Genomic DNA, 12,515 nt, shown 5'->3' with positions numbered 1-12,515 from the left:
ATGCCTCTTGCATGAAACTGGAGAGTTGGTGAGAAGACAGAGGACGGCAGTTGTCACAGTTTAGGGCTGCCTTTTTAATTTTATTTTTTAATTTGTCAAATGAAAATTACAAATTTGACCAAACAAAATAAGAAAACTTTTGACAGGGTGATAGGCATGCCAGTGCACTTATGTGTGTTCCCATAGGGATCTTTTAAAAATGGAGTGAGATCCACAGAAATTAAGCTAAAATTGAAACTCAAAAAAAGTTGATGGCTGGTCAGCTGGCTCAGGCAAGACATTGACAATTCTGTTACAAAAATTGAATTTTTTTACAATTGAGTTTAGAACAGCTTATCGTGTACTACTGAATACTACTTTTATTACAGAAATCAACCACTTGTTGACTTCCGTAATAAAACATACACTTGATGTCTTTTTTCAGGAGCGAGACCCCACCTGTTCGCCTCCGTGATGCTGTCACCCCTCAGCCATACATGGGGAACTACCAGGGTTTCTCAGAAAACGGCAACCCTGCACCGTTGCATCGTTTCCCAATGGATGAGCCCCCACGGCCAGGAGGGCCCTGGCAAGCTAGCATGCCTCTGGCAGCACCAGCGGAAGTGAACAGAAATGGACGACCAGAGCCCCAAATCCAAACATCTCGCAAAAGTGAAGAGGAACCACAGTTGCTCCATCGTGACCTCCCGGAAGAGGTCAAATCAGTGGAGCCTCTGGTCATTCGTCCAGTAGTAGCTAAAAAGCCTCCCCCCGAACAGCCCAAAGAGGAAATCCCAGTTAAAGAGGAGATAATACGGCGGGTGGAAAAGCCACCGCGGCAGCAGCATGAATTCCATAAGCAGCCACGGCGTGAGTCCAAAACTGAGACGCGTTGGGGTCCTCGTCCTGGCAGTAGCCGTAAAATTGAAGACCTTTCTGGAGACAAGATTCCACGCCGAGCTGGACCCATTAAGAAACCGCCGCCCCCTAAGGAGATAAAAGATGAAGCTGACGATCTGCGTGCTGGAGGAAAGGCCAAGGAGAGTGGAGAGGCACCGAGTAGTAAGCCCGAACTACCGAAAGAGCCTCCAAAACCAGGCAAGGAAAACAAATCCAAGCCAGTGGTCAATGGTGGAACAGTAATGCCACCCAAAGAGCAGCAGCAGCAGCAGCAGCAGCAGCATCAACAAGGCAACCTGTCGCCAAGCCGCCGGCGGCGAGAAGGACCTTACGAGCGTGGGGGCTATGCTGGCCGTGGCCGGGCAAGGGGGCGAGGAGAGTATTTTGCCCGAGGACGGGGCTTCCGAGGTGCTTACAGTGGGCGTGGCCGAGGCGGCCGGGGAAGAAGCCGAGAGTTCCGTAGCTACCGTGAGCCTTTCTATCGGCTTGATGATGGCCCTGGTAAAACTACGGGGCCTGGCTCCAATTTCCGTCCTCGCAACACCAGCGAGACACGGAGTGAAGGCTCCGAGTACGAAGAGATCCCGAAACGGCGACGTCAGCGGGGGTCTGAGACAGGAAGCGAGACCCACGAGAGTGCCAGTGATGTGGCCCACTCGGACAAGGAGATGACCAAAGAGCCAGCCCCTAGCCAGCGCAACCGAGGCCCACCAATGACTCATACAGGAGCACCCCCTTCCCAGCACCCTGGCTTGCCTCGATTTGCTGACAAGATGCCCCCACGCCTCTCGGATCCAGGAGCCCGTAGTGGCCGTGTCTTCACTCCCCGGGGTGTACCCTCCCGTCGTGGCCGAGGAGGTGGCCGTGCTCCCCCTGGCGGGTGGAGCCCTCCATCTAAGCCCCAACCCAATAAGAAACCCGAAAAGCAACAAGAAGCGGTTCTGGAATCTTCAGTGAAGGAAAAGGCACCGCCGGGACCTCCCCCCGTGGCCCCAGAGGATACCGGTGGTTTTCAAGCGCCCCCTAAGCAGCCTCCCCTTGGCCCCAACTCTGATCGTGGCTTTGACCGACCACCTCGGCGACGGCGCCATGGTCGTTCTCAGCAACAGGACAAGCCACCTCGATTCCGGAGGCTGAAACAGGAGCGGGAGAACGCCGCCCGACTCAACGGTGAACAGAGGGTGGTAGGCCAGCCTTTCTCCCCGGCGCCTTCTGTTCCCGTCCCAGAGGAATCAACTGCCCGTAGAGTGGCTGGCACAAAGTCTCCGGATTTGTCCAACCAGAACTCTGACCAGGCAAATGAGGAGTGGGAGACGGCTTCGGAGAGCAGTGACTTCACAGAGCGCCGCGGCGGTGGGGAGAAAGAGCCGGCGCCAGGCGGACCTCCCCCCACTGCCTTCCTGAAGGGGGGTTGCTCCGGCGTGCCTTCCGTCGGGGGGCGTCCCTCTAACAACGAGCTCAGTTTAGCCCAGAAGAAAGAAATGTCCAAGCGCAGCTTCTCCAGCCAACGGCCTGGCATGGACCGACAGAACCGGCGCTCCAACCCTGGCTCGGGGGGAGGAGGCAAAGCTGGCCGTGGAGGGAGCAGCGGCGGTCGCAGCGGAGGGGATAAAAGAAGCTGGCCCTCTCCCAAGAATCGCAGGCAAGTCCTGGGAGGTGTAACCTTTGAGAAGGGTGAGTGGGTGGGAGGTGAAGCGGAGGAGAGGAGAAGTCAAAGCAAAAAGCAAGGGAACTCAAGGCGAGTGGCATGACTTTATGATTTGAAGTGTTCTGGTTGACTTAAGCCAGTGGCCCCCAACCTTTTTTGTGCCACGGCCCAGTACCGGCATCACAAAATGATCCGCGGCCCGGTACCGGCATCAGCACGCATGGCAAGGCGAGCCGAGCGACCGGCCAGCCAGCCGTCCCCCGCTTCTCCCCGCCACCTTCAACTCCTCCTTTGTACCTTTGTCAGTGGGCTTCAGGACGGTCGCTCCGCTCGCCTTGCCTTGAGTGCTGAAAGATTCCTCGCGCCTTAGTTTTGTTCGAAGCTCCCCCCCTTCAATGAAACTAAGGCGCAAGGATTCCTTCAGGACCCAAATGCCGCTTTCCACCCGGAAAAGCTCACCGGAAGCACTTTCTCATCAAAACAAGATGGCGGCCCCCAGCAAACCGGCAGCCCGGTAGAAAATGTTCCATGGACCGGTACCGGTCCGGGACCCGGTGGTTGGGGACCCCTGACTTAAGCTAGCATAGCCTCCGCCACCATTTCCAACCAAGGTGCTGTTCTAAGTTTTGTTTGGTTACATTTCTCCTTATGTTGATACCTCAGTATTCATCGTTAATTGGTTCCAGGAGGGAGTACCAAAAACAATGAGTACCAAACAATAATGTAGCCAGTCACACGGCATCCGACACCAACCAGTTGTAGCTTGTGTGTTGAGTATCAAACAAATAAGTGAGCATTGGGACAATTTTTTTTTGCGTCAAAATGCCTCGCGTACCAAATTGGATGAGTTACAGAGCAGTTGAGTACCAAGGTACCACCGTATTTCCAGGCAGCCTGATTGCCCTGATCGGGAATGATGGGAGTTGCAGTCTAACCTTACCTGGTTATCGGAAAAGGGTTTAGTGGCAGAGAGAGTCGTGGGGTCTCAAATAAGCTGCAGTTGCAATTTTTGTTTATACTTTCTGCACCAGTTTTATCTTTAAAATGTTACATTGTGCAGAAGGATAAAACCTAACTTGTAACAAATGCTCCTGCAAAGCAATTTAAAAAGCAACAAGATTACCAAGCTTCAAATCATGTGGGCAAAGCACCTCCTCCTGTCAGGAGCAAAACCAAAGAGTGTTCAGAGGGTGTACTCTCTTGATATTCCACCTGTCTCCCCTGGTCCTGTCTTCCCATAGTAAATATAAGTGTATTCTTTGGTAGACGGCCTTACCTGCTGTGCCTGGTTATTCCTGGTGGCTGAAATACCACATACTAATTCATGTCCCGTTCAAGTAGCCACGCTGGAAAGGCTCAGCTCTGTTTAGGAACGCTTTTACGGAGCCTGTTCCTCAATCCCTTTCCATCTTGGTTAAATTCCAGTGTAATTATATACAATACACACACACACACACACACACACACACACAAAACCACACACAAAAAATACCACTCTGGCATCATCACAAAATCTCCAGAACCATAAAGGCTACAAACTTGAAATTTGCCACCTATATTCCTCTTGGCTTCTAGGTGCTCACTAAGAAAGGATTTTTCAAAATGACCATCAGAGCATTCGTATTTCATGTATTATTATTATTATTAACAGGCTCTGATGCTAAGGGGTTCTACTCCCCCCTCCCCACCTGAAAAGAAATCTGTTCCAAATGCAAAGCACAAGCAGAGGAGAAGAGTTTCAGTTTCAGTTTTAATTTCACAGCACCAAGCAGCTTTAGTACAGAACAGTTGAGCTAAGCCACGCCCAGGCTCCTTGCTGTCTCCTTGCTCACACAGCAAATACTGATTCAGTTTCCAAACAGCCCTCAGCTCTCACACACTGACAGGACACTAGCCAGATGAATACCAATGGATGCTGGGAGGCAGAGGCAGATTTTTTTTTCTTTTTTGCCTTATTTTCCTCCCCCAAAACTAAGCCCGACCACATACTTTTGTAGCGAAGCACAGGTATCCAACTAGTCTTCTTGACAAAAGCTTATTTAACCAGGTAGTCCTCATCAGTGCCTTCAACACAAGCACCAAAAATTTTGCTTGAATCCCCCCACCCCCTTCTGAGGCTCCCCAGTCCCCACTTCTTTCTTTCAAGGAATTTATCATAAAAATCCTTAGCTGTATGCCAGTGTGTCACTCTGTTTTTGGTGTCAGTAAAATCCTTTGGCTGACAGGCTGGATCAAGAACAAGTCCCTCCCTTTCTTGAGTCAAGACCCACGGAGTCAGAAACGAGAAGCTGGCTTCATCCATCACAGGCCTAGAAAGTAAAACCTTTGGCCCAGGGGTGGGAATTCAATCTTTTTAACAACTGGTTCTGTGGGCATGGCTCAGTTGGTGGGCATGGCTTGGTGGTCATGTGACTGGGTGGACATGGCTTGGTGGTCATATTATTGGCTGGGTGTGGCCGACTCAGTGTCACTCACATTGAGGCACACATCTCCTCGCCTGGCCTCCCATGACTGTGGGGATGCAGTCCTAAGTGTGAAAAACGGTCATAAGTCACTTTTTTCAGTGCCATTGTAACTTTGAATGGTCACTCCACACAAACAAAGTACCAGCAAAGGAGGGGAAAAAGCCTCTAGAGAAGTTCCTGAGACAGGAAGTCTAGTCCTGCCAAGAACGTAATAAGGGTTAACGGAGAGGCAGTTTCTGTAAGCAACACCAGAATGTTTCCTTCCTGCCTTCCTTACAGGATTAGGCCAGTAATTTCTTCTAACAACTGGTTCTCCGAACTGCTTAGAATGTTAACCACCGGTTCTAGCGAATAGGTGCGAACCGGTAGAATCCCACCCCTGCTTTGGCCCCCAATGGAAGGGAGGGTATTTGAGGGTGGCCTAACTGTGGACAGAGGGAGAAGAAATCATTGCCCGCTCCTTCCTTTCTGCCTTCGGTTTTGTAATATTTCCATCGATCCCCATTTGCTCCCCTCCAGCCGAAACACAGACGATCACTCTCCCGGCCTGAGCCTCCCTCCTGCTCCTACTACCAGTACAGTGTATCGTTTGGATCGCGTCATTCACAGTGACCCAGCTGGCATCCAGCAGGCTCTAGCTGAACTGGGCAGCCGCCACACAAAGCCCAGCTCCCCTGGCCCGGCTCAGCCGTCCTTCCTCGGATCTGGAAGTGGGAACCCTTCGGGCCTCCCGTTGGGGTGCTTTGAGAATAGGAGTGGCAGCACTACAGGTAACGTTGGGGCTCTTTTTAGGCCAAAGCTCGAAAAATTTTGGGCTCTATGATTTGCTTAATGTCTGTGGAGATTCTCAAAGCATCCAAGTCGTGGTTGTCCCAAAGGTGCTTTTTTTCCAAAAGGCAACTGGGGGCGTGTTTTTTTTTTCTTTTTCTTTGAAGACGTTTCGCTTCTCATCCAAAAAAGCTTCTTCAGTGAACGATCTTCTTGGATGAGAAGGGGAAAAAAACCAAGAAAGTCCAGTTGCCATTTGAAAAGCACTTTGGGGACTATAATTTGCTAGTTGGCAAGAATGCCAGTTTTCGCAGGGATTGTGAGTGGAAGCTCGGCTCATGGGGTGGAGAGGAAAAGCATTTTCTTTGTTTCATATCGTTTCGTGTTTATTGTTTAATAATCCCATTGTAATCGATGAGATTACACAGTGAAAAAAACAGCTTGGGCTGTTCGTGGTAGCTATTAAAATGAAGTTCAAAGATTGCTAGTTTATTAGCTTTCAAATGGAAGTTGCCAGGAGGACCACGATGTTTCAGAACTCCCATCTCTTTTCCTCTTTTGACAGTAAAATTTCTAGAAGCTCATATGAGTTTTTAATGACAGATCTGGTTTCCCCGAGGCACGGTGCAAGAATAGCTTATTGTCCTGTCTGCTGCGTTGCCACTAATGTGCTCGGAGAAGCAAAACGTGTCAGCTTCCAGAGAGGGACAGAATTTAAATAAAATTAAGAAATCTCCTGACAATTGTAACAATTAATCAGTGTGCTCTGACACTGGAAATTTTCAGGAAAAGATTACACAGCCATTTTTCCAGAATGATATAAGGTCTTGTCCTTGGGCAAGAGGTTGGAACAGAAGACCTCTAAGGCCCCTCCCAACTCTGATATTGTGTATGTATAGAGTTTTTATCATTAATGTTGTTACCTGATTCTGTCTTGTCTGGTTTGATTGGAATCGCTATCTCCTTCTCTCCGTTCAGATTCCTGCTTCCTGGACAAGAACCAGCTTCTCCGTTCCGGCAGTGCTCCTCTGAAGGAATCTGGCGCAGTAAGTGGCTTTGGTGCAAAACGCCGAGAACGGCCTCGCAAGCAAGATCTTCTGCAGCAGGTAAGCAGTTGGGTTTCTCCCCCCCCCCTCATCCTAGTGCAAAATTGAGGGAAAGAGACAAGCATTTGGCTTAAACACTTAGGGGTAACTTTGGTGCCTCTTTCTCCACCTCTCCCAGGAGCCCCTGAGCTTTCCCAGTGGGCCAAGTTTTGTACCCTCCAAAGAAGAGACACCAGGAGAGCCTCACAGCAGGAGTGTGCCAGTGTCAGAAGGGCTAGCCCCACAGATCTGGAACCGTCTGAATTCTAGTAAGTTATTTGATCCAAGGGAAGGGAAGGGAAGGAAAGGAAAGGAAAGGAAAGGAAAGGAAAGGAAAGGAAAGGAAAGGAAAGGAAAGGAAAGGAAAGGAAAGGAAAGGAAAGGAAAGGAAAGGAAAGGAAGAGGGTTGAGATTGAGTTGAAGTGTACATAGGCAGCTCTAGCAGCGATGGACAATCCTTTGGACCAGAACAAACCTGATCATACCAGTTAAAGGTGTGTCTGTATAGGTGTCGGGTTTTGGTTTTTTTTTTAATGTCCATTTTGTCAGCTGTTCTTTGAGCATTCTGGATAGGTGTTTAGCAAGGAACAGGCAAGGAAGTGTCTGCAGCCCCTGGGCACCAGATGTCTGGCAACATTCGCGTAGGTTGAAAACAAACACGTCTTTTTCTTTTTTTATAAATAAATTTTATTAATTTTACAATTAAAACAACCCAACAACACATACACAAATGAAAGAAAAGGGAAAAAAAGAAAGAGAAAGAAAAGAAAATAGACAGAAAGAATAGAAAGCAATTAAAAACATTCTCATCTTCCACAGTTGGTAAGATCTTTTTTTTCCCCCATATCCCTTAGTTTATGCCATATACACACACCTAATCTTTACATATATCTATATATCACTGCTATAGGTTTATCCTTATAGTGGATAGTTGCCTTATAGTGTAGTTGCCTTATAGTATAAAATCTATCTTTGGTCAATCCAATTGTACCAACAGTTCCAGCTATCGTAGTATATTGAGGTATCTTTGGAAAACAAACACTTCTTATGAGCTGGAACAAGTCTTCAGTTTGAACAGGGTGAGCCTTGAAGGCCTCCTGAGAGGTTGTAGAGAAGCCCCACACAATTTCCCCTTGTACTTCATTCAATCAGACTCTTCTCGGAAAAGCTACCGTCCTGCCTCTGTGGAACCATGGATTGACCCACTGAATGCCTTTGAAGAGGTTGCAAGTACAGAGGTGAGAGAGCTGGGGCAGGGGGGTGTCCCTGCTGGAAGAGGGTGGGGGAAGCAACGTCCGTGAGAGAGCGGAACCGACGTTAAGCCACTTAGGAAGAGACTTTGTTCTGGGCTTCCTTTTCATCCCGAACTCTCCTAACCGGAATCCCCTTGACCTCTCTTTTCAGATGAGCCTGTCTGACAGCGGCGTGGACCTTAGCAGTGACTCCCAGGTCTCCTCGGCCACCTGTAGCCAACGCAGCTCTCCCGATGGGGGTCTGAAAGCCACCCCGGATGCTGCCACCAAGCGGGGTGGAGCCCTTGGCAAGAGTAAGGATGATCCCTTGGCCCCCGATCCAGAAGCAACGGACGCTAAGGAACAAAGGAGGAGGCCCCCACCACCTAGAGACTCCAGTTTGCTCAAGGACAAGAAGGTACAGCATTTATTCTTGGGGCGCTGCCAACTGTTGATACTTCCCTCTTCGTTCTGCCTCTTGTGATCTTGATGGCTTCTGGCAATGTGTAAACATTCTGCCATGTAGGACTTAATTAAATGTGTGTGTTCTTCTGATACCATCAGTTAATCCTTACTGGGCTTGGAAGACACTCTTGTCACCATTTTTACTCTCTGTTCTGGTTAACCTCAGGTAGGGCTCAGTCTTTGGAGTCAGATGGTTCAACCTTTGCTGCTTTAGGTACTGTGTGATAAGAGACAAGGTGATCTTGTCTTAGTCCCTAGATCCCCATAGGTTGAAGGCAGCACTTTGAATTGCACCCAGAATCCTCTTTTTTTTTTCTTATAAACAATTATAGGGCCTGAAGCAAAGCTACAATAGGGCAATTTTCCAGCAATTACGCTTTCTCTGGGTGACCTCATTGCAGTTGCCTAGTTAAAAGGAACGAAGATGCGATTCCTTGCTCTGAGATCCTTGCAGTTCAGCTCAAGTAGAATCTTTTAAATGGGGTGCTCAACCCCCTGCATCCCTCCAGCATTCCCTCCAAGGAACCTTTTCTTTCTAGTTTTGCAAATTGCTGGACATCCCCTCACACCTGTCAGGTCCACCCTTGTGTCCTGCCATTATGTTGGAAAGTGAGGGAGGCTTGCTGGCATTTTTGGCTTGTTTTTTTTTGCTTTTGCCTTGACTGCTTGGGAAATAGGGAGAGCGGGGAGCGTCTTCCTAGACAGAAGGAACTCTTCTCCCGGCCGGTTTCAGCCAGACTCCAAGGCCATCAGTCTCTGAGGGCAAACTCTTATCACGCCTCAGAGACTCTCCAAACAACCTTTTGTGGACTGGGTGGGGGTGGGGAATTGGGCTTGGGGAAAGGAAAGAATATTGTTTGCTTCGCGTGGGCTTTTTTCACATTTCGCCTTATCCTGCAATCGCTTCTCCCTCAGCCAAAAGTTCTTTTTAGCCAACTCAGTGGATTAAGAGTCTTGCTTGCTGAGAGGCAGTTCTCTTACAACACCTCTTTGGGCTTGCCTTTGCATTCTGGAAACCTCTTCCTTCAATAAAATTAAAGCGATGTGAGGCTTTTAGTGTATAACGGTGGAGGCTGTTCTTGATCTGGTTGAAGCCGGTTTGGCTCTTCGTTTTTCCAGGAGAGATGGAAGGGGTAAGAGATTGTAGTGCCTTCATTTTGAAGTGAGGTGTAGCTGTGTGTCTCTTGGGTAACTTATGAGGAGAATACAGGCAGTCCTTGAACTATCAACAGCTTATTTAGTGACCGAAGTTAAAGTGGCATTATGATTGATTTTTTTCAACTTAGGGCTGCTGTAACATTTCCAATTGTGACATGATCAAAATTCAGGTGCTTGGCAGCTGATTCACCTTTACGACAGTTGCAGTGTCCTGGGGTCATGTTGATCCCCTTGTGCGACCCAGTGACAGACCAAAGTCATCGGGGAAGACCGATTCACTATTAAGAACCATTTAGTAACTTAAATCGCAGTGATTCCGCTTCAGAACTGTGGCAAGATGGTTGCAAAATGGGCAGAATTCACAACAGCCTCTTTTAAGCAAGAGGGATTTTGCGCTCAGTTATGATCCACAAGTGGAGGATTACCTGTCCTGGGGCCTTTGTCCAAATGGCAAGCGATTCCTCCATTCAGCCAATAGGTGATGGGTCACCTGTTTGCTGAAGGAGGACAGCTTTCAATGGGCCCGACCTGCTAAGGTTAGAAAAATGGGCCTCAATGAGCTTCCCCGCTCCTCCTCTGCAACAGGTGAGCAGCTCCCCGGAGCCCCCGCCCCGAGACCACCCTCCCCCGGGCGCTATTGGCACCGAGCGCTCCCAGCGAGCCGAGAAGGCCAAGGAGAGCACGGAAGGGCTGGCCGTGCTGAAGCCTGAACAGGGCCCTCAACTGGACTCCCCGGGAGCCTGCCCGCCCATCCAGTTTGGTGCCAGCGATAAGGTAGGTGCGACCGTTGGGAGCACCCGGGTTACCTGCCTCTCCCAGTTTTGCCTCAGGCTACTCTTGGCAAACTCTGAGCCGGGGAAGCCCTGGGCTCAGACCTCGACTGGGGACTTTGGCCTTTCAGGACGCCGACCTTCGCTTCATTGTGAACGAAGTCCCCAAAGCAGGTGAAGAGCTGCACCAGGCACTCACCGAAGGGGTAAGTTGGGCGGGGTAGCAGCCTATTGCTGCCCTCAGAGATGAGAGGAACTCCCACGGGACTTCCAAGGCAGCTTGCTCCCCGACGTATAGCTTGAATTAGATTGCTAAAGGTTTGTGTTTGAGTCCACCTACTTCGCAGTGGCCTAAAGTAGGTTCAATTTGAGTTGAGCGAGAGAGGGAATTGGGAGAATTAGACGGTGACCTTCGGCCTCCCGACAGCTTCTTCGTCTGCTCTCTCCACAGCTGGCCTCTGCTCCCAGGGAGTGGGAGCTGCTTCCTCCAGCCCCTCCCGGCCACAGGGCATCCCCCGAGATGCCTCCCAGTCGGTCCTTTGAGCCCCGATCTTTCCCGGGAGCTCCAGCCGCCGCCGCCTCTTCCTGTTTGCATAGCTTCCCAGCAGACGCTCCCATGTTCTCAGGTAGGGGGAAGGCGGGGGCGTTGATTGGTTTTGGGGGAGGGATGGGACCGGCGAGTGGCTCTAAGGAAGCAGATTAGCCGCCTGATGGTGTTTTCTCTCCGCAGGTGAGAGGGGCCAGGGGCCGCGGCTGTACCCGGAGCTGTTTTATGGGAACCAGGTAGCCATCTTGGCAGGCGGGAGGCAGAAGAGGGAAATGCTCCTCCTGGGGCAGAAAGTGTGTGTGTGGGGGGGTTGTGCACTGGGCGCAGACCCGTTGAAACGATGCCGGGCATCTTGGTTGGCATCTTGGTTGTCTTCTGATGGCGTTTTTTATTTGTCCTCTTTTTGTCTGTAGGTCCCCAACGCCCAGCTCGAGTCTCAGCTCCACAGCGCAAGTGGTGGCAGCAACTACCGTACGAACGCCCCTTCGGTGCACTCATACAGGTACGAGGCCAGCAGGGGGGGAGCAGGCGATCCTGGTTGGAGGGGTGGGGGTGGTGGAGCAAAGATCCTTCCTTGTTTGGGACCCGGAAGGTCAGGTTTGGGGGGGTCCATCTGAGCCAGGTATCTTGCTCCCCAGGTCCCAGCACCTGTACCTCCAGCCCAGCCCGGCCCCTGCTTCTCCAGCTCAGACAGCAGCGGGCACAGTGCTTCCGAGTTCAGCCTTGCTCTCGGGGATGGCCTTGAAAGGGCAGTATGTGGAAATAGCCGCTCTGCAGGCAGCCGACCTGCCCAAGCTTCCAGCTACGGGCTTGCTCTACCAGGCACCGCCTCCCTCCTTCATCTACAGCTCAGCCTTCTGTGGAAGCCAGTTGGCTCCTGAACAGGCCTTGCTTCAGGTACCGAGGAAGTAATGCAAGAGGACAAATAGCCTTGCACTTACAACAACCGTAGGGACTGGGAAAAAATGTGTTGTTAAGTGAGGCGTCGTGTGTCTGCACCTGATTTTTGCTGGGTCCTTAAGCCAGACAGCAATTCTTTCCATCTTCCCTACCAGCTTTTTTTCCCCTTTGACATTCCTTGTCAGAAGCTGTCCGGGAAGGTTGCGAATGGGCTGTCACGTGACCGCAAAAGACCGCAACCGTCACAAACACATGACAGTTGCCAAGCACGCAGATCATAAAACACTTGTGCTGCGATTGCATCCACAAGGGCTGGGGGTAAATCACTTAGTGTGACTTCCACATCTTGTCACAATGTAAGTCACTATAAGTCATTACCCTACTCAAAACGAAAGCTTTCTAGAGCTAAAATCAAACTATAAACAAATGGTTGTAAGTTGAGAGCTATCAGTTAATGGGCAGGGAACAGTGAAGAGCAGGTGAAATTGCTGAAGAAAGCTAGTTTAACGCTGAACTAGAATTCCAAAGGGGAACCAGATTGGGACAGAGTAGCCCTCACGAAACCGAATATCTACCTAATCAAAGCAGGCTTTTGAGT

General features: G+C 50.2%; 1 protein-coding gene across 6 annotated transcripts in view; it reads left to right on the top strand.

Moving 5' to 3' along the window:
• Positions 1–12,515, top strand: part of PRRC2A (proline rich coiled-coil 2A) — a 49,143-nt gene that overhangs the window by 31,716 nt on the left and 4,912 nt on the right. For 4 of the 6 annotated variants that reach the window (XM_087923299.1, XM_087923296.1, XM_087923300.1 and 1 more), the window contains exons 16-27: positions 425–2,521; positions 5,512–5,762; positions 6,739–6,866; positions 6,985–7,114; positions 7,998–8,083; positions 8,250–8,495; positions 10,286–10,474; positions 10,602–10,676; positions 10,922–11,096; positions 11,201–11,253; positions 11,431–11,519; positions 11,656–11,914. In XM_087923299.1, the coding sequence (XP_087779425.1) occupies positions 425–2,521; positions 5,512–5,762; positions 6,739–6,866; positions 6,985–7,114; positions 7,998–8,083; positions 8,250–8,495; positions 10,286–10,474; positions 10,602–10,676; positions 10,922–11,096; positions 11,201–11,253; positions 11,431–11,519; positions 11,656–11,914 (3,778 nt within the window). The remainder of the gene's footprint in view (positions 1–424; positions 2,522–5,511; positions 5,763–6,738; positions 6,867–6,984; positions 7,115–7,997; positions 8,084–8,249; positions 8,496–10,285; positions 10,475–10,601; positions 10,677–10,921; positions 11,097–11,200; positions 11,254–11,430; positions 11,520–11,655; positions 11,915–12,515) is intronic. The other 2 variants (XM_087923302.1, XM_087923301.1) reach the window with 1 other exon arrangement.

The sequence above is a fragment of the Pseudonaja textilis genome, chromosome 2, assembly GCF_049901715.1.
Source record: "Pseudonaja textilis isolate UNSWEBS1 chromosome 2, rPseTex1.2, whole genome shotgun sequence".
In the NCBI taxonomy this organism is placed as follows: domain Eukaryota; kingdom Metazoa; phylum Chordata; class Lepidosauria; order Squamata; family Elapidae; genus Pseudonaja; species Pseudonaja textilis.
Note: the sequence above shows the minus strand (reverse complement) of the source record. Positions and strands in the feature narration are given on the sequence as shown.